Here is a 22500-nt window from a genome sequence, read left to right on the forward strand (position 1 = left end):
AATACTGATATCCTTACATATCTTTCGTAGTGTATTTCCACACTTTATCTTGTAATTCATGGGCAGTGGGATGTTTTATATAGGGAAATTAAGTGTTAGTGAACTACTGTATCTTATTCCAACACGGAAAACTGCTCTTTGGGTGGATTTGTGGGTGGCTCTTAAAAGAGCCGTTGTTGTTAGCGGTGTTCGAGACGAGCGTTTAACCTCCGAATCCGTACAGAGTGCGTCCCTGGCGTTTCAGGGCGTACACCACATCCATAGCGGTGACGGTCTTTCTCTTGGCGTGCTCGGTGTAGGTGACGGCGTCTCTGATCACGTTCTCCAGGAACACTTTCAACACACCGCGGGTCTCCTCGTAGATCAGACCGGAGATACGCTTGACGCCACCACGACGCGCCAGACGGCGGATAGCGGGCTTGGTGATGCCCTGGATGTTATCGCGAAGAACTTTGCGGTGACGCTTGGCGCCTCCTTTCCCGAGCCCCTTGCCTCCTTTGCCGCGTCCGGACATCGTAGCTGCTCTTGCTCCCAGTAGACGAGAAGAAAGAATGAAGCTACATCGGACAGCCAGCGCCTGATATTCTACTCTACCGGACCTAGTTGAGGACAGATAGGCGGAGCCCCGTACAAAGCAGCTGGGTGGCCCCTCACAGTGTGGCCGTCTGCACCGCCCCCATACACTAGAGCGCTACAGAAATACAGATTAAATACAATATCTGCTGAAATGAACCTGCTTGAAATTAGTAACTGCAGATATCTTACACCAATGAATGCTGAATATTACATCTTGCCAGACACACTTTATGATGCACTGAACCATGTGGGACACAGTGTCACAGTCAAGCAAGTGTGTTTTATGCAGCATGTTATGGTTTGGTCTCCTGCACATAAAATGTCTAGTTAACATCTGAATAGATTAGCTGACTGTATATGAAGGTACTATTGTGTGAAGCTTAAGCTAATTTACAAACATTAACATGAATTAAACATATTAATATGTATTCAAATAGTATCGTACTCATGCATTTCTATAAAGCCTATATGCCGGGAAGAAAAAATTATATAAAACACCTTAATAAATAGCGCCGTGATATATCACTACATAATCTCTAAATCACAGAGTGTTATCGCTCATGTAGGAGCTCATGTAGTGTGATCGACATGTAGGCGCAGTCCAAAATACTCAATAAAACAAACAAAAAAAGCAAATAAAATAGAATAATAATAATCATTGTGGAAGATTGGCCTTAAAATAACAAGCTTACCTTATAATAATCATGCTAGAGCTTACCTTACAATAATCATGCTTGCTAAAGCCTTAGCTTAGATAATTAAAGCACATATTACACAAATATATCTATGTAAGCTATACTCTATATTCTCGTCATCTTCTCGTAAACATTAATACTTAGTTACTAATCCACACGTAGACACATCGTATTCCACACGTAGACACATCGTATTCCACACGTAGACACATCATATACTTGCTTAAAAGAATCTCTCATCTCAGCAGCACTGACCCAAGAGACCCTTGACCGGGTCAACTGTAGAAAACATGCTTCCTCTTTTTAATGGTAAAAACATCTTGCGGTCCCAGAGCGTGGCAGACTGCAGGGTTCCTCTTTTCAGCTAGATTGAAACTAATGAATAAAGTACAGACTACAGGGTTCCTCTTTTTAGCTGGATTGAAACTAGTGAATAGAGTACATTTTGTAACCTTACATTAAAAGATTACTCTGAAAAGTTATACATACAACTTCAAGCTTTGTTTAAGATATACTAACTAACTAATCTTACGGTAGATATAACGATACCATTATAAAACAGAGAGTATGAACTAAAACTTACTGCAGATACACAGTGAGACAATGTGAATGTTAATTAACCATGGCCCGCCACAAATAGGGGAAGTTCATTGAGCAGGGGAATTAATAACCCATGGGGCCTGCCACAAAGGGGAACTGAATCTTCCCTTCTTCATTGAGCAGGGGAATCAATAACCCATAATAGAACCTCGTTTAACCAAAGGCCCGCCACTTAGGGGAATTGAAACTTCCCGAGCAGTGTTTTTGGCAACTCACGATTCCCCAGAAAGCCTACTGGGCAAAGGTCAAACAGAAGTTCCGAGAAGGTCTAAATAAAACGAGTTCTGAGAAAGACTGAATAAAACTAAAAATGGACTAATAATTAGAAAAACAGAAGTATTACTCATTCATGCCAAGTAACTCAAGATACGTCACAGGAGGGTATATATATTGGAGTCAGATCAGCACGAGGCAGAAGAACTGGGGGCGACTTACTAGCTTAGGCTAGGATGCTTTGCCTGTATTTGTTCTTCCCAGATATCTGAAATAAATCATACTTGTTCACTCTCAATCTCCGTGTCGACTGAATTCCTGGATCAACGAACATTCAACAGAGAAGCTAAAGACAGCACTTTTCTACAATTTGGTGACCTTCCGACGTGCGATCCAGGGTTTCGGCCGGCGAGGACACAGCTGACAGATTTCTTCACTCATTTGGGCCCATCCTACACAGGTGAGCAGATTGCCTTTTTATTAAAAAATCTGCATATTGGATATTTAAAACAGAATGAGTGATGGGATCCAGTAAGCTTAATCCTGGTAAATTGGATTGAACAACTAAACTTTTTTATTATTATTTTCTCTTCTATTTTATGTTTAAGAAACCGGTATAAAGGATAAAAGGATAAAAGGAAAAAGGATAAAGGATAAGGAAAACAGTGCTAATGAGACCGGGTGCTGGCGTACCCAAATCTGCCCATATTGGGTTAGATTAAAGGCTAGGACGTGGGGTTCCTTGAAAGTGGTCAATTCTAAATAAAATAAAAGGACTGGGAGGCGGCGTACCCCCCCCACCCCTGATCAAGGTGGGATAATTGCCGGGAAAGAGAGAGGGTCCTTCCTTAGGCGTGGTCCACCTTAAACCCAGACAGTTATACAAACTGCTGGGAGATTTTTAAAACTTTTTTATTTTCTTTATTTTAAGTTTTTTAGCTTAAAGAACGAGCACTGAAATACTCTGAAGTAGTGTTTTCTGCTCAGGAGCAGGAAAGTAGGAAAGAGTATGTAGTTTAAATAAAAACAAACAAAAACAAAATAAAAATACATATGCTCTTGGTATTGTACAACTTGGTAAAGCAATTGTTACTTGTTGATTTAATTGTTGCATGTGATTTGTGCGCGGGCGGTACATTCTACAGAACAATGGGTGTAATCCACTTGTTTAAGTGATGATGACTGAATAGGCACAGCAAAAGGGTGTACGAGTGTCTGTTACAGGGATTAAAAGTGTACCAGTGAGTGTGAAAGTGTATGGCAGCGAATTAAAAGAGTGTGTGTAAGACTGAGGGCGTGAAACAGAAGTGTGTGCGTATGTGTTGGAGTGTGTGTGAAACTGTGTGTGAGCGGGGCTCCTGTGAGCGGTGTGATTGGTTGAGTGTACGAAATCTTGTGTGACAACGAAATAGGAATGGATGAGTCCCACTGCAGGGGAGGAGTCCGAGGTGAAGTAGGTGGAGTTGGTCCAGCCTATTGGGTTTAGACTGAGAGGTTGGTTATTTGTGAATTAACACTTGTGAGATATCATAGAAAATAGAACATAAGTTCAGTAGGGAAATAGAGTAATACACAGTGAAAATGGGGGACAGAGGTGAACAGGGGGAAAAGGCTTTTGTATGGGTAGATAGATATATATATATATATAAGAAAATAATAAGGATATAAAAAACCTAACTATACAAGGTAAAGATCTATCTGTACACGGAGCAGTGCAGTAGTTATTACTAATGGTCATAAATAATTAAATAATTAACAGAGTAAAGTGCAATGACATCTATTATGACAGTGACTAATGTGAAATAGAAATATAATATAATATACATATGCATACGTTATAAGACAGTTCTAAAATGAAAATGTGAAAATGTGAATACCCAATCATGAGTACAGTGTACTTTAATGTAAGCAAGGTTGGGGAAGTGTTAATATAAATAATTAAGTTGTTGAATAATGTCAGAGAAGGTGTGTGACTGGATAGATAATTAGAGAATTTAGAGAACTTAATAAAGGGATTATGGGGTTGGTTAGCAAAACAAATAAAAAATAAAACACAGAAAGGGGGAGTCAGAATTGAGGAAAATAATTAGCTTCATTTTGGGTATTGGACTATATCTTGGGGGCCCTAACCTAACAGGGACATATGTCTAACTCTATATTCTATAAGCAAATCTAATAATGGAAATAATGAATGTGTGTGGCGGTGTCGGAATCGTTTCCTATTGCAGAAATACTAAGCAATTTGCATTGGCCATTTTTGCAGTGCTTTGTAAAAACTGAGCAGTACATTTTTCCCCATATAGTTCACTATTAACTACATTATATTATAATAATATTGTACAGAAGATGTATGCTGGAAATTCCAAAATATACTATGCCATGCAGTACTGCTGTGTCAGATGTCCTCAGAGCAGGACAAATAAACATGGTTTCTTGTTTGATTGTTAAATAATCAGTTCCAAACACAGCTTTTTCTATCAGGTGGTTTAGTCAATTATCTTACTATTCGTTTCTTATTCAGACTGATCTCAGTTCAGTCCTAGCTGAATGAGACTGATATAAGACGGATGTAATATCAAATTTCTCTATGTTCTCATGTATCTCAGGCTATGCCGACATTTTGATCCTCTTAAGAGGGATAGTTGATTTCAGAAACCAATGAGGAAAGACCTTATTTATTTGAAAATGAAACTCAGTATTGGATGTAATACAAGCATTAGTGAATTGGGTCTTTCTCATTTTAAATAAGGGGAAATAAAGTGTATTTAAAAATGCAGCTCTCTGTTTTGCTTTACGGTATTACAATTAGACTAGAAAGAGATCTGGAAAACAGCATAAATTTAGTTTTCATGCTTATACAATGCCACCTATAAAACAAATGCATAATTTTCTGGCTGTAGCATGAACAAAATCAGCTAAGCAATATAACATTGTTTCATCTGCATAATGGTAAAGTTTGCAATCTGAGAAGCAGAGCCACCAATATAATTTATGTATATAGATTAAATGAAACTGGACCAAAATTTAACCTTGCGGTACATCTGTGAGATACAGATGCCAAATCTGAATAATTATTCATTGACATGCACTCTTTTGGGTCTATTCCAGAGCAGTGGCATCAAAGCAAATAATTTAAGCAAAATTTAGTGGGAGAAAAAGGGTGATACTGATGGTAATAAGGAAAATCTGTATACAATAATAACAAATAATAAACCATGGATACTCGGTGCCTTGCACAGGCTTTCACGGTGAACACCAGAGTGTGAGTTTATGACAGTATGACATACCTGGGTTTGTGCTCCCTAGCTGTGCCCTGCAGGAACACTACGGCACTGAATGTTGATAAAACAGTGCTGCTACGCTGTGTGGTTCAGTGGGCTAGGCTGGTTAGCCAAGGACGGGTAAGATCCCAACATATTACACAGGGACAACCTAAGACAGGCACAGTCTCGATCTGACCACCACATGCATTTTGACAGAAAATGGAGAAAACATCGTGGCAGGGAAGCGCAGCCCAGGGGGAGAGTGAGTGGATGAATGAAGTGATGGGGTGTGTGTCAGTGGAGGCTTGGGCAGGGTAGACCACACAGATGGACAGTAAAGAGGGTGAAGAAATTTTGCGTTAAGTTCTCTGAAACAGAAATTCTGTTTCAGAAAAAGGGGGAGATGTAAATAGATGATCATTATTACCACCATTATTTGCCCAACAATTATTTTATATTTTTATTTATTTATTTATTTATTTATTTTTTTAAACCTATTACCTTTTTCATCCCTCACCACTATTACTAAAATTTTTTGACCAATCATTATTTTACAGATATAGAGCATTTTTAAAAAATTTTAGCTTGTTTATCTTTTTACAGTTTGGTTTTAAAACAACCTCTATGCAGATGAGCAATTACTTTCAGCAATATTGTAACAGTCTTAACTTTAAGACACACTCAATCCTAATTTAAAAAGAAGAAATAAGAAACTTAGAAATTACAAAATTGAACTTTCACTATTCAACATGTGAGCCACTTTTTGAGCAAGGGAAACAGTAAGTGAGATTTGATAAATTGTTTAAGGAAATAGATGTATTGTTGATAATTGTGAAAAGCAATCTGCTTGGCATTGTATATGCATAAATACATATTGAAAATATTGAAAAGTAAATGTTAAGCATTGTTCGGATTTATTTGCTATAATAACGTGGACAAAGCAAAGCATAACATCTGTGTTTATTAATATTGATAATATTATTGTTTGTAATGGAACGATTGATACAGAGAAAAATAATCACGTTCCACTTATCCCAATTCTTAAAGCACTAAATAAAATCAACTAAATCTAGAAATCAAGGCTTTATAAAATCTTGGGAACTGAATAAAGTCGGAATCATAATTTCTTAATAAATAGCACACCGCAGAAAAATTAAAGTGGCAGGTAAAATAATATAGCCACGAGCGGTGATGCTAAAGTCCAAGCAAAAGTAACCCAAGAAAGCCCAGTACATCAACATGGAACCATTCCTGACACAGAAGCCACATTATGTGTAGTTTGTGCAGAATTTAAAACTTTGGGCCCTGATATTCTATCAATCAGTGTGGAGATGAATGGGAGAATAGAGCAGCTAATCATTAAAACTTTGCATGGAGCAATGATAATAAACATATAGGTTCAGGGTGGGTTGAGGCAATTCCTACCATTAAGGAGGATGCTCGCTCAGTTTGCAAAATGTTGATCAACCACTGGATTCCACAACATGGGTTTCCTAGGAAAATCCACTCGGATAACGGGACACATTTTACCAGCAAAACACTGCAGTGGGTAGAGCAAGCGTTGGGCTTGCGCCATAGCTATGGTTCTGTATATCACCCCGCCTCACAGGGTCAGGTGGAGCGGATGAATCAAAATCTGAAGGCCAAACTAGCAAAAATTAAACTGACCACAGGCATGAATTGGCTTGATGCCTTACCAATTGCCCTGATCAGCATTAGGAGTTCAGTGAACCGAAGCACCGGCTTCTCCCCATTTGAACTGGTCAGAGGCGTAGCATTCCCGGGGCCGCAAACTGCACTAAAAGCCCCATCCGAACTACCTCATGGCACTGCCAACCAAGGTTACGATCAAGTGTTCAATAAGTTAAAAGCTGTATGTGAAGCTTTTTCTGTACAGGTACAGAACACACGGGAGCAGACGCAAGAGGAGGACAACACCCCCGAGTTGGCCATAACTCCGTGGGTATACCTGAGAGTCATAAAGCGGAAGTGGTTGGAACCCAGGTGGACAGGCCCATTCCGGATGGCGGAGAGGACAAGCCACGCAGTCCGGCTGGACGGCAAAGGCACTTCCTGGTATCATCTCTCCCAGTGTCGGCCTGCTGATCAACCACAAGCCAAGATAACCAGATCAAAAGAGGCAGAAAAGGAGGCCTCAACCAACATAGGGGCAGAATAATCCCCTGAGGCCAGGGGCACGTCGAGGGTAGTCTACCTCTCGCCTCCAGCGCAGATCAACTAGTGCCACCTAGGGCACCAACCTGCGCCACCTGAATTACCACCCTGAGACTCCCTGGGGAGTTGAAGAACTGAACTTTTACACCTTTACACATACACATATAGGGCTATAATCAACTATTTACTCATTAGGGGGAACACACTTGTTTTAGCTATGGCATGGTATGGCAGACGGGGTGGGGGCAGGACTGAAGAAAGGAATGGGGATTGCCTAAGCTGGTCAAATCTACAGATGGGATTGATTCCAACATGGTTGAAAGTACTATTGGTAGTATTGGTGGTTGGCATGATCTGGGTAGAGATAGCGATCCAGACAAGCGCTGAACCAACTAGTAAGAACAATGGCACGACAGCTGTAGACCCTACAACTAACTACACCACAAATAAGGCCCGTTCAGGTAATAATAACTTTCACAGGACTAAACGCTCAACAGATAACCAAAACGCATGTGTGAAGAAGTTTAAGGGAATTAATATAGAATATGTTATAAATACTAAAACAGCATACAATTTCGACCTATGTGACGTAATTGACTGTAAGGGTAAGAATTCAACAGGGCGGGGCTTTACTATTATTGTGGCAGTTCCACATTGTTGCTGAGACTCCCTATATGGAGCAAGGGCCTGTGTGCTATGGTTAGACTGTTATCTCCAATTACCCTGTTTGGTCCCAGTACTGGGAAACCTACGCTACATGGATCCAGAAGTAGACGTGACGTTTCATTCGATCTTACTAAAAACACACCCACATATATAGACTCGATTGGGGTTCCGAGGGGCGTTCCGGATGAACATAAATTAGTGGACCAGGTTTCAGCCGGATTTGAAAGTATCTTAATCTGGATTACTCCCAATAAAAATGTTGACCGAATTAATTACGTCAATTATCAGGTAATGAGATTGGCTAATATAACTGGAGTAGCGGTAACAGGATTAGCATCCCAATTGTCTGCAACGTCACTAATGACCATTCAAAATAGGATAGCTCTGGACATGCTATTGGCTGAAAAAGGAGGGGTGTGTCACATGATTAGAACTGAGTCTAAAACCGAGTGCTGTACCGTAATTCCTAACAACACTGCACCTGATGGGTCCGTAACAAAAGCTTTGGACGCCCTTAAGGCACTCTCAAAAGAAATGACAGATAACACAGGGGTAAACAATCCGCTTACCAACTGGTTAGATAGAACTTTTGGCCAGTGGAAGGCTGTGTTTTTATCACTGGCATCTGCTCTTGCAATATTTGTGGCCATCATAGTCACATGCGGATGCTGCTGTATTCCTTGCTTACGAACCCTCATAGAGCGTACCATTGTTAAAATGTTTGACGACAAACAGCGGCCGCCTGATTATATGATGTCACTATTGGATGCTAGCCCAGAGAACCACGGGGGTTCTGTAGACTTCGAGCTTGACTTCGAGCTTAGTGTTGACCTGTCTTAGGACAGGCCAAAAGGAGGAATTGTGGAAGATTGGCCTTAAAATAACAAGCTTACCTTATAATAATCATGCTAGAGCTTACCTTACAATAATCATGCTTGCTAAAGCCTTAGCTTAGATAATTAAAGCACATATTACACAAATATATCTATGTAAGCTATACTCTATATTCTCGTCATCTTCTCGTAAACATTAATACTTAGTTACTAATCCACACGTAGACACATCGTATTCCACACGTAGACACATCGTATTCCACACGTAGACACATCATATACTTGCTTAAAAGAATCTCTCATCTCAGCAGCACTGACCCAAGAGACCCTTGACCGGGTCAACTGTAGAAAACATGCTTCCTCTTTTTAATGGTAAAAACATCTTGCGGTCCCAGAGCGTGGCAGACTGCAGGGTTCCTCTTTTCAGCTAGATTGAAACTAATGAATAAAGTACAGACTACAGGGTTCCTCTTTTTAGCTGGATTGAAACTAGTGAATAGAGTACATTTTGTAACCTTACATTAAAAGATTACTCTGAAAAGTTATACATACAACTTCAAGCTTTGTTTAAGATATACTAACTAACTAATCTTACGGTAGATATAACGATACCATTATAAAACGGAGAGTATGAACTAAAACTTACTGCAGATACACAGTGAGACAATGTGAATGTTAATTAACCATGGCCCGCCACAAATAGGGGAAGTTCATTGAGCAGGGGAATTAATAACCCATGGGGCCTGCCACAAAGGGGAACTGAATCTTCCCTTCTTCATTGAGCAGGGGAATCAATAACCCATAATAGAACCTCGTTTAACCAAAGGCCCGCCACTTAGGGGAATTGAAACTTCCCGAGCAGTGTTTTTGGCAACTCACGATTCCCCAGAAAGCCTACTGGGCAAAGGTCAAACAGAAGTTCCGAGAAGGTCTAAATAAAACGAGTTCTGAGAAAGACTGAATAAAACTAAAAATGGACTAATAATTAGAAAAACAGAAGTATTACTCATTCATGCCAAGTAACTCAAGATACGTCACAGGAGGGTATATATATTGGAGTCAGATCAGCACGAGGCAGAAGAACTGGGGGCGACTTACTAGCTTAGGCTAGGATGCTTTGCCTGTATTTGTTCTTCCCAGATATCTGAAATAAATCATACTTGTTCACTCTCAATCTCCGTGTCGACTGAATTCCTGGATCAACGAACATTCAACAGAGAAGCTAAAGACAGCACTTTTCTACATCATCATAATCATAATAATCATAATAATAATAGTAATATGCCTTGAGAAATCCAAAGTGTGGAACACAAAAAGCACGATTACTGTGTATCATGTATGTTTTATCAAATATAAGCAATTTTGGAAAGTGTATTCGTCAAACTAGGTGTATTAATTTTATTTACGAGTTCATTAAACTTCTATGAATGTGTACTTCTAAAGTACTTCCAAACTTGTGCTGGGAGTTTTGTTTATTTTCTATCAATTATTTGGAATATGCCCCAATCCTTTTTTCTCACTCTACACTGAAAATATTTAGATCAGTTAATAAAAACTCTCTTGATCCATGAGAATTAACAGGATTAGACAACCCTCATAATCCAAATTCATGTAAACAAATTAAACATTACAAAACAGGTAAAAAGATTTGTATGCTCTCTCACTCATTCATAAATCCCTGCAGTGTCTGCGTTCCACCAGGAGATGGCCTCCAAGCTCCACCAAAAAACATCCCCCCTAGAACTGTCTGTCAAAACACACAAAAACAGACAACGAATATCTAGCTATCTTTATATGGTAATATTTAAAAGATAAAAACGTCCTTATCAAGTTGTGATGAAAAGTACACATTTGTACGCAACCTCTTGAAATAAGCTATGGGTCAGAAACCTCTCACTTCTTACACGAGGGTCGTAATATAACGCAATAAGCTCTAAATCACAGATTGTTCTCGCTCAAGAGAGGTGTAGGAACAGTCAAATAAATAAACAAATAAACAACAACAACCATAATAATACTACAAATAATAACAATAACACCAACAATCACAATACTACTACTACTACTACTACTAATAATAATAATAATAATAATAATAATCATAATATTAACAATATTTATTATTATTATTATTATTATTAGTAGTAGTAGTAGTAGTAGGAGGAGTCTTCTGACTAAGTATGTTTCTCAGAGACTCTAAGAAGCTCTAAATCACAGAGTGTTGGAACACTCGAATAAATAAATACATAAATAAATAAATAAATAAAAAACAACAACAACCATACTACTACTACTACTACTACTACTACTAATAATAATAATAATACTAATAATAATAATAATCATTATTATTATTATTATTATTATTATTAGTAGTAGTAGTAGTAGTAGTAGTAGTAGTAGTGAGTAAGTATGTTTCTCAGAGACAGCCTGTGTTCTCATGGATAATAATCAGCTTTTGGAAATCCAAAATGTGGAACACACGAAGCATGAATACTGTGTATCATGTATATTTTATCAAATAGAAACAATTTTTATAGTGTATTCGTCAAACTAAGTGGACTCAATTACAGAGGTTATTAAACTTCTACTAATGTGTACCTCTAAAGTACTTCAAAAATTGAGCTGGGAGTTGAAAATAATTTACAACAAATCAAATATTTGTTATTATTCGAACCTTTTCGCTCACTCTACACATAAAATATTTGGTTCAGTTAAAAATCCTCCTGATCCATGTGAACTAACACAATTACACCACCATATGTGGCCCTCATATTCCAAATTCACGTAAACAAATAAAACATTACAAAACAGGTAAAAAGATTTGTATTCTCACTCACTCATTCATAAATCTCTGCAGTGTATGCGTTCGACCAGCAGACGGGCTCCAAGCTCCAACCAAAAAACATATCCCCTATAACTGTCTCACAAACCACACACAAAAAGACAAAACAACAAGTAACAAGATCAGTACATTAAACCTATTTCAATGTTATATAGAGATAGCATTAAATAAATAAACAACTCACACACACATATATACACACACACACACAACACATTTAACATTATCCATGTTAGAATTATTATTACACATATTAACACACATTAAAATACACCGTCAAAATTGGACAGAACGCTAATGACATAATTAGTAAAGAAAAAAAATATTTCTTAAAATACTTGTTTCACTTGTCAGAGAGTAGCGGTTTAAATCTTGCCTTTAACCTTAGCTCCAAAAATTATGTCATTTTTCTATCCAAAATCATTAGACATTAAAAGGGTTAGTGCCTCCTGACTTAGTGTAAGTAATAGTTAGCGAGCAGAATTACACCAAATGACGGCCATTTAAGGAAAACAAAATATCCACAAACGCTAGCTTTTTAGAGAATGGGGGAATGGACATTGCAGTTAAACTTTGCCCTTAAAATGAGAATTTAATGCAATTACATGAATAAACTAAACATCAAATTCACTGTACCTTGTGACCTCTGACCTAGAGAAGGGAATGGCCGCCATTTTGTGAACAGCAAAAACGTAAACAAACCTTCAGGCTAAGCTAAGCTATGCTATGCTAGCGCCTAGTTACCTATTCGGAAGCCATAGCAACCGCTCCTGTAGGAGAGTTTCAACACCACTGTGGCTAAATACACTATTTATACAATATAACATACATACACAGGGGACAGTATGAACACCTACCTGCTAGTTTTGTGCTGTATATTTGGCCAAATTAATGGTACATGCTAATCGCTAATTTAGCTTCACTCACCCAGCTAGCAGGCCAGAAAGCCAACAAACTAGCACTCCAGACACTCCACTCGTGGCCGGAGAATAAACATATAATATATCTCTCTATAAGATATATATACTTTATAAGTAGTGCTAATAATAATAATAATAATAATAATAATAATAATAATAATAATGATAATAATAATAATAATAATAATAATAATAATAATTATTATTATTATTATTATTATTATTATTATTATTATTATTATTATCATTATTATTATTGTTATTATTATTGTTATTATTATAATTATGAACGCCATAATATCATTACTATTATTAATGTTAATATTGTTTTGTTTTACGTTTAATAATTATTTACAAATCTTTATTAATAAATAATGATGAAGAAATCATTATTATTTTTATTAGTAGTATCATTATGATTGTTATTATTATTATTATTATTATTAGTAGTAGTAGTAGCAGTAGTAGAATTATAAATGTTAATATAAGTAATTTGTATTACTATTATTAATGTTAGTATTACTCATTTTATTCACTATTAATAGTTTTTTATTCATAATTTATTGCTATTAGTGCTTGTTATCAATATGTATAATTAATATTTTATTATTAGTCATGTATTAATGAACATTATTATGATCAGATTATCAGATTGAGTCAGACTCAATTTGGTTTTGTACATAGTCTCATACACAGCCACAAGATATGCTCAAACATTGCAAAGACACATTGCCTTAATATGTATGTGTGCGTGTGTTTGCATGAATATCTCATTTTCTTTCCATAAAAAAGAAAAAAAAGTATATATACATATCTGTATTTCATTGCTCAAGAATTATATATATATATATATATATATATATATATATATATATATATATATATATATACCTGTATATATATATATATATGTTCTGTATTGCATTCTTGAGCAATGCAATACAGAACTTTAACCACATGGTGGCATCCTAACTCTTAAAACGTGAAGTAGTCAGCTCAACATTCACTTATATATACAAAGTGAAGCAAGTCTTATGTTACATGTCCATATAAAAAGGTACTAAGCCTCATCAATGCAATTGCGCTGTTTAACCACACACACACACACACACACACACACACACACAAACACGTATATATGTGTATATATGAACAGTATATAAAAGGTTTCTATAAATGATATATATATATATATATATATATATATATATATATACATACACAGAGAGACAGAGAGCTCTTAAAACATGAAAACATACGTATATAAATATATTGTAAGTCTTATGATACGTCCATAATATATAAATCAAGTAAACCTCACGATTGGTGGCAAAAAAAAAAAAAAATAAATAAAAAAAAAATATATATATATATATATATATATATATATATATATATATATATATATATATATATATATATATATATATATATATATATATATATATATATATATATAGTTAAACGGCACCAATCGTGAGGTTTACTTGATTTATATATTATGGACGTATCATGAGACTTACAATATATTTATATACGTATGTTTTCATGTTTTAAGACCTCTTTCTCTCTCTCTCTGTATATCATATATATATGTAGCTAGGTATATTTTAATATAGAGAGAGAATATGACAATATTACCGAGTATATCAATGTGTGTACATATTAAATTGTACATGTTGTAACACTGATGGATGCCACCGTATAGTGAAACATTGCCATTTTCAGTAATAAGAGTTCGATTTATGTAAACACACACACACTTACTTATAACAGAACTCTTGCAACTTATAACAGTGCATGCAATGGTGCAGTTGAACCGCACGGTGGCATCCAAGCTCCATCAATGTTACATGCAGCACTTCCCTCAATACACACGCACACACACATAATATATATATAGATTCATTTCTCTATTATTTCACCAATAATGTGCTCATAATTATTGTGCTTGTGTGTTTATATTTATTTATCCATTGCAGTAAGATATAGTAATTGCTGACTATTAAAAAGGCGCGAAATAGTTCTAAAATATACGTTATGTCAAAATTATTCATAGTTTTGAGTACACAATTAGTACTACTTTTTCATACTGGCATATAAAAAGCATGTAGAAAAACAACTCTTTTGGCACGGACACAGGTAGGTGGCTCTTAAAAGAGCCGTTGGGTATTAAGGGAAAACGTCAAAGCGCTCCGTTTAAGCGCGCTCTCCGCGGATACGGCGGGCCAGCTGGATGTCCTTAGGCATAATGGTGACTCTCTTGGCGTGGATGGCGCACAGGTTAGTGTCTTCAAACAGACCCACCAAGTACGCCTCGCTGGCCTCCTGCAGAGCCATGACGGCGGAGCTCTGGAAGCGCAGATCGGTCTTGAAGTCCTGAGCGATCTCACGCACCAGGCGCTGGAAGGGCAGCTTGCGGATCAGCAGCTCAGTGGATTTCTGGTAGCGGCGGATCTCCCTGAGAGCGACGGTGCCGGGCCTGTAACGGTGAGGTTTCTTCACGCCGCCGGTAGCCGGTGCGCTCTTGCGGGCTGCCTTGGTGGCCAGCTGCTTCCTCGGGGCTTTGCCACCGGTGGACTTGCGGGCGGTCTGCTTCGTTCTTGCCATCGCGCTGAGCTCTGTAAAGAGAATAACGCGCCTCGCCTCCTCACGGCCCTTTTATGCTTTAGAGCCGCTACTCGCTGATTGGGCGTCTTGGATCTGCGCCCTTCCTATTGGCCGTTTCGCACGGAGAGCCCAAACGCAAAATACTGCGTATAGAACAAACTGGCGGCTTCCTGCAGTCCATTCTGGGTTTAATTATAATATATATAAAGCAATTTAAGCGCTCCCATTGCTTAATTTAATAATTCTTATTCAATAACCTTGTAATCAATTACAAACAGCCGTGTACAGCTGTATACTCAAAATAATGCCGTGTGTATAGGGATTGTTATGATTTGAAAGTGTACTGGTGTTACCTATTGCTCACAGCTTAGTATAGTGTGTGTGTGCGCGCGTAAGTTTATATATATATAAATATATACACTTAAATATATATACTTAAATATACACACACACACATTATATATAATACACATATATATATATATATATATATATACACATACATATATATATATATTTTTTTTTACGTACACATATGTACATTATATATATATATATATATATAATTAGCCTTCTCCCTTTGGGAATTACATGTATAATGTGTATTGTTACTGGGGAGGAAACATAGCACTTTTTGAGTAGAGTTGGGTGGCTCTTAAAAGAGCCTTTGGGTATGGACAAAGAAGCGGAAAGCGGAGATTTACTTGGCCTTGACCGCCTTCTCGGTTTTCTTGGGGAGAAGCACAGCCTGAATGTTGGGCAGCACACCACCCTGGGCGATGGTAACTCCTCCGAGCAGTTTGTTCAACTCCTCGTCGTTGCGAACAGCCAGCTGCAGATGACGGGGGATGATACGAGTCTTCTTGTTGTCGCGGGCAGCGTTGCCGGCCAACTCGAGAATCTCAGCTGTAAGATACTCCAGGACAGCCGCAAGGTAGACGGGGGCGCCGGCGCCAACACGCTCGGCGTAGTTTCCTTTGCGCAGGAGCCTGTGCACACGGCCCACGGGGAACTGGAGCCCGGCGCGGGAGGAGCGAGTCTTGGACTTGGCCCTTGCCTTTCCGCCGGTTTTGCCTCTTCCGCTCATGATGCAGCTCAGATGTGTTCGCTGAACAATACTGAAATAAAGCAGCGGGCTCCCGGGCGCTGTTGATAAAGCAAAAGCGCCTACGTTCCTATTGGCTACAAGCCTCGCGCAGCAACAGCCAATGGCGTTGCCGCCGTCGAACTCCAGCGCCCGCTCCCCCCTCCTTCCCCTCCTCTTCGCGCAGCCGCTAGTGTAGACGCTTGGCGGAGCGACAGCCAATGGCGTGTCCGCCGTCAAACGCTAGCGCCCGCCCTCCGCTGCTCGCTTTGGGCCCCCACTCCCCCCTCCTCCTCGTGCTGCCTGCTTTGTGTGTGAGACAGAGACCGAATGGCTGAAGACGGAGACTTTCGCCTTCCCGCTCAAATGAAACCAAAGTTACAATAATAAATAAAACAAACGGATGAAACGAATACCTACAGTGGCTGAGGTCGTGCCTTATTTGTATGTTAAAATGAGAATTGTAATGATAAACAGTGTCATACATCATACGCATTAAACACCGTTATGTGCTTTCGATACATGATATGAAGGAAGCTCTTTGATATGAAACTGTGGGTGGCTCTTAAAAGAGCCGTTGTTAGAGAGGAACAAAACATGAAGGTAAACGGCACCGTTTACTTCTTCTTGGGGGCAGCCTTCTTCGGCTTCGCCGCCTTGGGCTTGGCCGCCTTGGGCTTGACAGCCTTGGCTTTCTTTGGGCTCTTGGTGGCTTTCTTGGGAGCCGCCGGCTTCTTCGCCTTCTTGGGGCTCTTGGTCGCCTTCTTCGCAGCCGCTGCCGGTTTCTTGGCCTTTTTGGGAGACTTCTTGGCCGCGGCGGGCTTCTTGGCCGCTACCTTCTTGGGTTTCTTCGCGGCAGCCGGTTTCTTGGCGGCGGGCTTCTTGGCTTTAGGAGCAACCTTCTTGGCCGGCTTCTTCTTGGCCTCGGCCTGTTTCTTGTTGAGCTTGAAAGAGCCCGACGCGCCGGTGCCTTTGGTCTGCACCAGAGTGCCCTTGGTGACGAGGCTCTTGACGGCGATCTTAACGCGAGAGTTGTTCTTCTCCACGTCGTAGCCGCCGGCGGCCAGGGCTTTCTTCAGGGCGGCGAGAGACACGCCGCTCCTCTCCTTGGATGCCGAGACGGCCTTGACGATAAGCTCGCCGACGCTGGGGCCGGCCTTCTTGGGGCGGGCGGCGGCCTTCTTCTTGGGGGCCTTGGCGGGCGCCGAGGCGGCTGGGGCGGGAGCGACTTCTGCCATCGTTCTGCTTTGCTGCGTGCGAGAGCGAGCACTGTGTGTCTGCTGCAGTAGCGTTCTGTGGAACCTCCCTCAGCGGCGAGGGGGGCGGCCCTTAAGCGCCGCATGAGAACGTTGTAGACTCAACCCGGCCAGCGCTGCGCAGCCGTGGCGCAGCTGCAGGCTCGCGTTGTGTTTTCTCGCTGCGTTTCTCGCACGAAATCCGCGCGCGTGGCCAACTTGGCGAGCGTTAAAGCGCTCTCCCGCCTGCGAGAGGCCCCCTCGCGTGTCGTGGAGGCGGAAAGGGCGGCGTGCGGACGGCGCGTTTCTCGCGGCGCTCCCCGAAGCGTGCCGAGCCGGCCGCGCTCCGAACGGGCAACGGCGGACTTGGCGTGCTTATCGTGTAATAATGTCGTGAAAGGGGATCGTGAGCGGGGCGAACGGCGTGGGCGTCGGTGGAGGAAAGTGTGGGCGAGAGCGTGTTGGGTGTGTGAGGCGCGTGTGCGTAGTTTAGCTGGTGTTGCGGGGCGCCCTTGTGGAGTGCGTAAAGCACAGTGCGCGCGCGGTGTGTTGCGCGAATGGCCGACTCCCGCAGTCGACTCCCACGCGTCTTTGTCGCCGTCCGGTCTTCGTCGCCGGCGCCCCGCACTCGGATCGGCGCTCCTCGTGGGGAGCTCGGCTCTTGTGGGGCCCGGGCTCCGGGCGCGGCCCGTTAGGCGCACCTGATTCGAATCGCCGCTCCGTTAACGAGCCCTAAATCCCCCAAACACCGGCCCTCCACCAGCCCTAACCCTAATGTGTTCTAACCCTAAGCCCCCTAACCCTAATTTATTCTAACCCTAAACCCCCTAACCCTAACGTGTTCTAACCCTAAACCCCCTAACCCTAACATATTTTAACCCTAAAACCCCCTAACCCTAACATATTTTAACCCTAAACCCCCTAACCCTAACATATTCTAACCCTAAACCCCCTAACCCTAACATATTCTAACCCTAAGCCCCCTAACCCTAACATATTCTAACCCTAAACCCCCTAACCCTAACATATTCTAACCCTAAGCCCCCTAACCCTAACATATTTTAACCCTAAAACCCCCTAACCCTAACATATTCTAACCCTAAACCCCCTAACCCTAACATATGATAACCCTAAAACCCCCTAACCCTAACGTGTTCTAACTCTAACCCCCTAACCCTAATATATGATAACCCTAATATATGATAACCCTAATCCCCCTAACCCTAATTTATTATAAACCTAATTCATGACAAACCTAAACCCCTACAACCCTAATTCATTACGACCCCAACGTCCCATAACCCTAATACAGAAGAAAAAAAATGAGCACGAGGACACACCTTTATTGTGGTAAAATCTTTACTCAATCCAAACATAGCAGTAGGTAAATGCCTACATGAACATTCCGTCAATCGGAAGGCTGAGGCCTAGCTTCTAAATACACCTGCACACGCTGCAGCAGCACTACATAACTGAGGCCTAACTCATCAATATACCTACAAACACTGCAGAGGCACTACATTACTCAGGCCTAACATATTAATAGAGCTGAAAACACTGCAGGAGCACTACATTACTGAGGCCTAACATATTAATAGAGCTGAAAACACTGCAGGAGCACTACATTAGTGAGACATAACTTAGAAATAGAGCTGAAAACACTGCAGCAGCACTACATTACTCAGGCCTAACATATTAATAGAGCTGAAAACACTGCAGGAGCACTACATTACTGAGGCCTAACATATTAATAGAGCTGAAAACACTGCAGGAGCACTACATTAGTGAGACATAACTTAGAAATAGAGCTGAAAACACTGCAGCAGCACTACATTACTCAGGCCTAACATATTAATAGAGCTGAAAACACTGCAGGAGCACTACATTACTGAGGCCTAACATATTAATAGAGCTGAAAACACTGCAGGAGCACTACATTACTCAGGCCTAACTTAGAAATAGACCTGAAAACACTGCAGAAGCACTACATTACTGAGGCCTAACATATTAATAGAGCTGAAAACACTGCAGGAGCACTATATTAGTGAGACATAACTTAGAAATAGACCTGAAAACACTGCAGCAGCACTACATTACTCAGGCCTAACATATAAATAGAGCTCAAAACACTGCAGCGGCACTACATTACTCAGGCCTAACATATAAATAGAGCTCAAAACACTGCAGCGGCACTACATTACTCAGGCCTAACATATAAATAGAGCTCAAAACACTGCAGCGGCACTACATTACTCAGGCCTAACATATAAATAGAGCTCAAAACACTGCAGCGGCACTACATTACTCAGGCCTAACATATAAATAGAGCTGAAAACACTGCAGGAGCACTATATTAGTGAGACATAACTTAGAAATAGACCTGAAAACACTGCAGCAGCACTACATTACTGAGGCCTAACATATTAATAGAGCTGAAAACACTGCAGCGGCACTATATTAGTGAGACATAACTTAGAAATAGACCTGAAAACACTGCAGCAGCACTACATTACTGAGGCCTAACATATTAATAGAGCTGAAAACACTGCAGCGGCACTATATTAGTGAGACATAACTTAGAAATAGACCTGAAAACACTGCAGCAGCACTACATTACTCAGGCCTAACATATTAATAGAGCTGAAAACACTGCAGGAGCACTACATTACTGAGGCCTAACATATTAATAGAGCTGAAAACACTGCAGGAGCACTACATTACTCAGGCCTAACTTAGAAATAGACCTGAAAACACTGCAGCAGCACTACATTACTGAGGCCTAACATATTAATAGAGCTGAAAACACTGCAGGAGCACTACATTACTCAGGCCTAACATATTAATAGAGCTGAAAACACTGCAGGAGCACTACATTACTCAGGCCTAACTTAGAAATAGACCTGAAAACACTGCAGAAGCACTACATTACTGAGGCCTAACATATTAATAGAGCTGAAAACACTGCAGGAGCACTACATTACTCAGGCCTAACTTAGAAATAGACCTGAAAACACTGCAGAGGCACTACATTACTCAGGCCTAACATATAAATAGAGCTCAAAACACTGCAGCGGCACTACATTACTCAGGCCTAACATATAAATAGAGCTGAAAACACTGCAGGAGCACTATATTAGTGAGACATAACTTAGAAATAGACCTGAAAACACTGCAGCAGCACTACATTACTGAGGCCTAACATATTAATAGAGCTGAAAACACTGCAGCGGCACTATATTAGTGAGACATAACTTAGAAATAGACCTGAAAACACTGCAGCAGCACTACATTACTCAGGCCTAACATATTAATAGAGCTGAAAACACTGCAGGAGCACTACATTACTGAGGCCTAACATATTAATAGAGCTGAAAACACTGCAGGAGCACTACATTACTCAGGCCTAACTTAGAAATAGACCTGAAAACACTGCAGCAGCACTACATTACTGAGGCCTAACATATTAATAGAGCTGAAAACACTGCAGGAGCACTACATTACTCAGGCCTAACATATTAATAGAGCTGAAAACACTGCAGGAGCACTACATTACTCAGGCCTAACTTAGAAATAGACCTGAAAACACTGCAGAAGCACTACATTACTGAGGCCTAACATATTAATAGAGCTGAAAACACTGCAGGAGCACTACATTACTCAGGCCTAACTTAGAAATAGACCTGAAAACACTGCAGAGGCACTACATTACTGAGGCCTAACATATTAATAGAGCTGAAAACACTGCAGGAGCACTATATTAGTGAGACATAACTTAGAAATAGACCTGAAAACACTGCAGAAGCGCTACATTACTGAGGCCTAACATATTAATAGAGCTGAAAACACTGCAGGAGCACTATATTGGTGAGACATAACTTAGAAATAGACCTGCACACACTGCAGAAGCACTACATTACTCAGGCCTAACTTAGAAATAGACCTGAAAACACTGCAGCGGCACTACATAACTGAGGCCTAACTTATCAATATACCTAAAAACACTGCAGAAGCACTACATTACTCAGGCCTAACATATAAATAGAGCTGAAAACACTGGAGAGGCACTACATTACTCAGGCCTAACATATAAATAGAGCTGAAAACACTGCAGGAGCACTATATTAGTGAGACATAACTTAGAAATAGACCTGAAAACACTGCAGCAGCACTATATTAGTGAGACATAACTTAGAAATAGACCTGAAAACACTGCAGCAGCACTATATTAGTGAGACATAACTTAGAAATAGACCTGCACACACTGCAGAAGCACTACATTACTCAGGCCTAACATATTAATAGAGCTGAAAACACTGCAGGAGCACTACATTACTCAGGCCTAACATATTAATAGACCTGAAAACACTGCAGCAGCACTATATTAGTGAGACATAACTTAGAAATAGACCTGCACACACTGCAGCGGCACTACATTACTCAGGCCTAACATATTAATAGAGCTGAAAACACTGCAGGAGCACTATATTGGTGAGACATAACTTAGAAATAGACCTGCACACACTGCAGAAGCACTACATTACTCAGGCCTAACTTAGAAATAGACCTGAAAACACTGCAGCGGCACTACATAACTGAGGCCTAACTTATCAATATACCTAAAAACACTGCAGAAGCACTACATTACTCAGGCCTAACATATAAATAGAGCTGAAAACACTGGAGAGGCACTAAATTACTCAGGCCTAACATATAAATAGAGCTGAAAACACTTCAGGAGCACTATATAACTGAGGCCTAGCTCCTAAATTAACCTGAAAACACTGC

The 22500-nt window shown here is 40.3% G+C and overlaps 2 protein-coding genes across 2 annotated transcripts in view; one reads left to right on the forward strand and one right to left on the reverse strand.

Annotated features, from left to right (window-relative positions):
• LOC111190755 (zinc finger CCHC domain-containing protein 3) overlaps positions 1-22500 on the forward strand; it is an 81777-nt gene that overhangs the window by 22586 nt on the left and 36691 nt on the right. The window lies entirely within an intron of this gene.
• On the reverse strand, positions 16041-16557 carry LOC125780624 (histone H2A-like). The gene has a single exon (XM_049463083.1). It carries the CDS (start codon positions 16481-16483, stop codon positions 16097-16099), a length of 387 nt encoding a protein of 128 aa, XP_049319040.1. The 5' UTR covers positions 16484-16557; the 3' UTR covers positions 16041-16096.

The sequence above is a fragment of the Astyanax mexicanus genome, chromosome 13 (assembly GCF_023375975.1).
Source record: "Astyanax mexicanus isolate ESR-SI-001 chromosome 13, AstMex3_surface, whole genome shotgun sequence".
In the NCBI taxonomy this organism is placed as follows: domain Eukaryota; kingdom Metazoa; phylum Chordata; class Actinopteri; order Characiformes; family Acestrorhamphidae; genus Astyanax; species Astyanax mexicanus.

What these genes read in the sequence shown, in the direction of transcription:
- LOC125780624 (XM_049463083.1), bottom strand. Translation starts at nt 16,483, where the DNA reads ATGAGCGGAAGAGGCAAAACCGGCGGAAAGGCAAGGGCCAAGTCCAAG.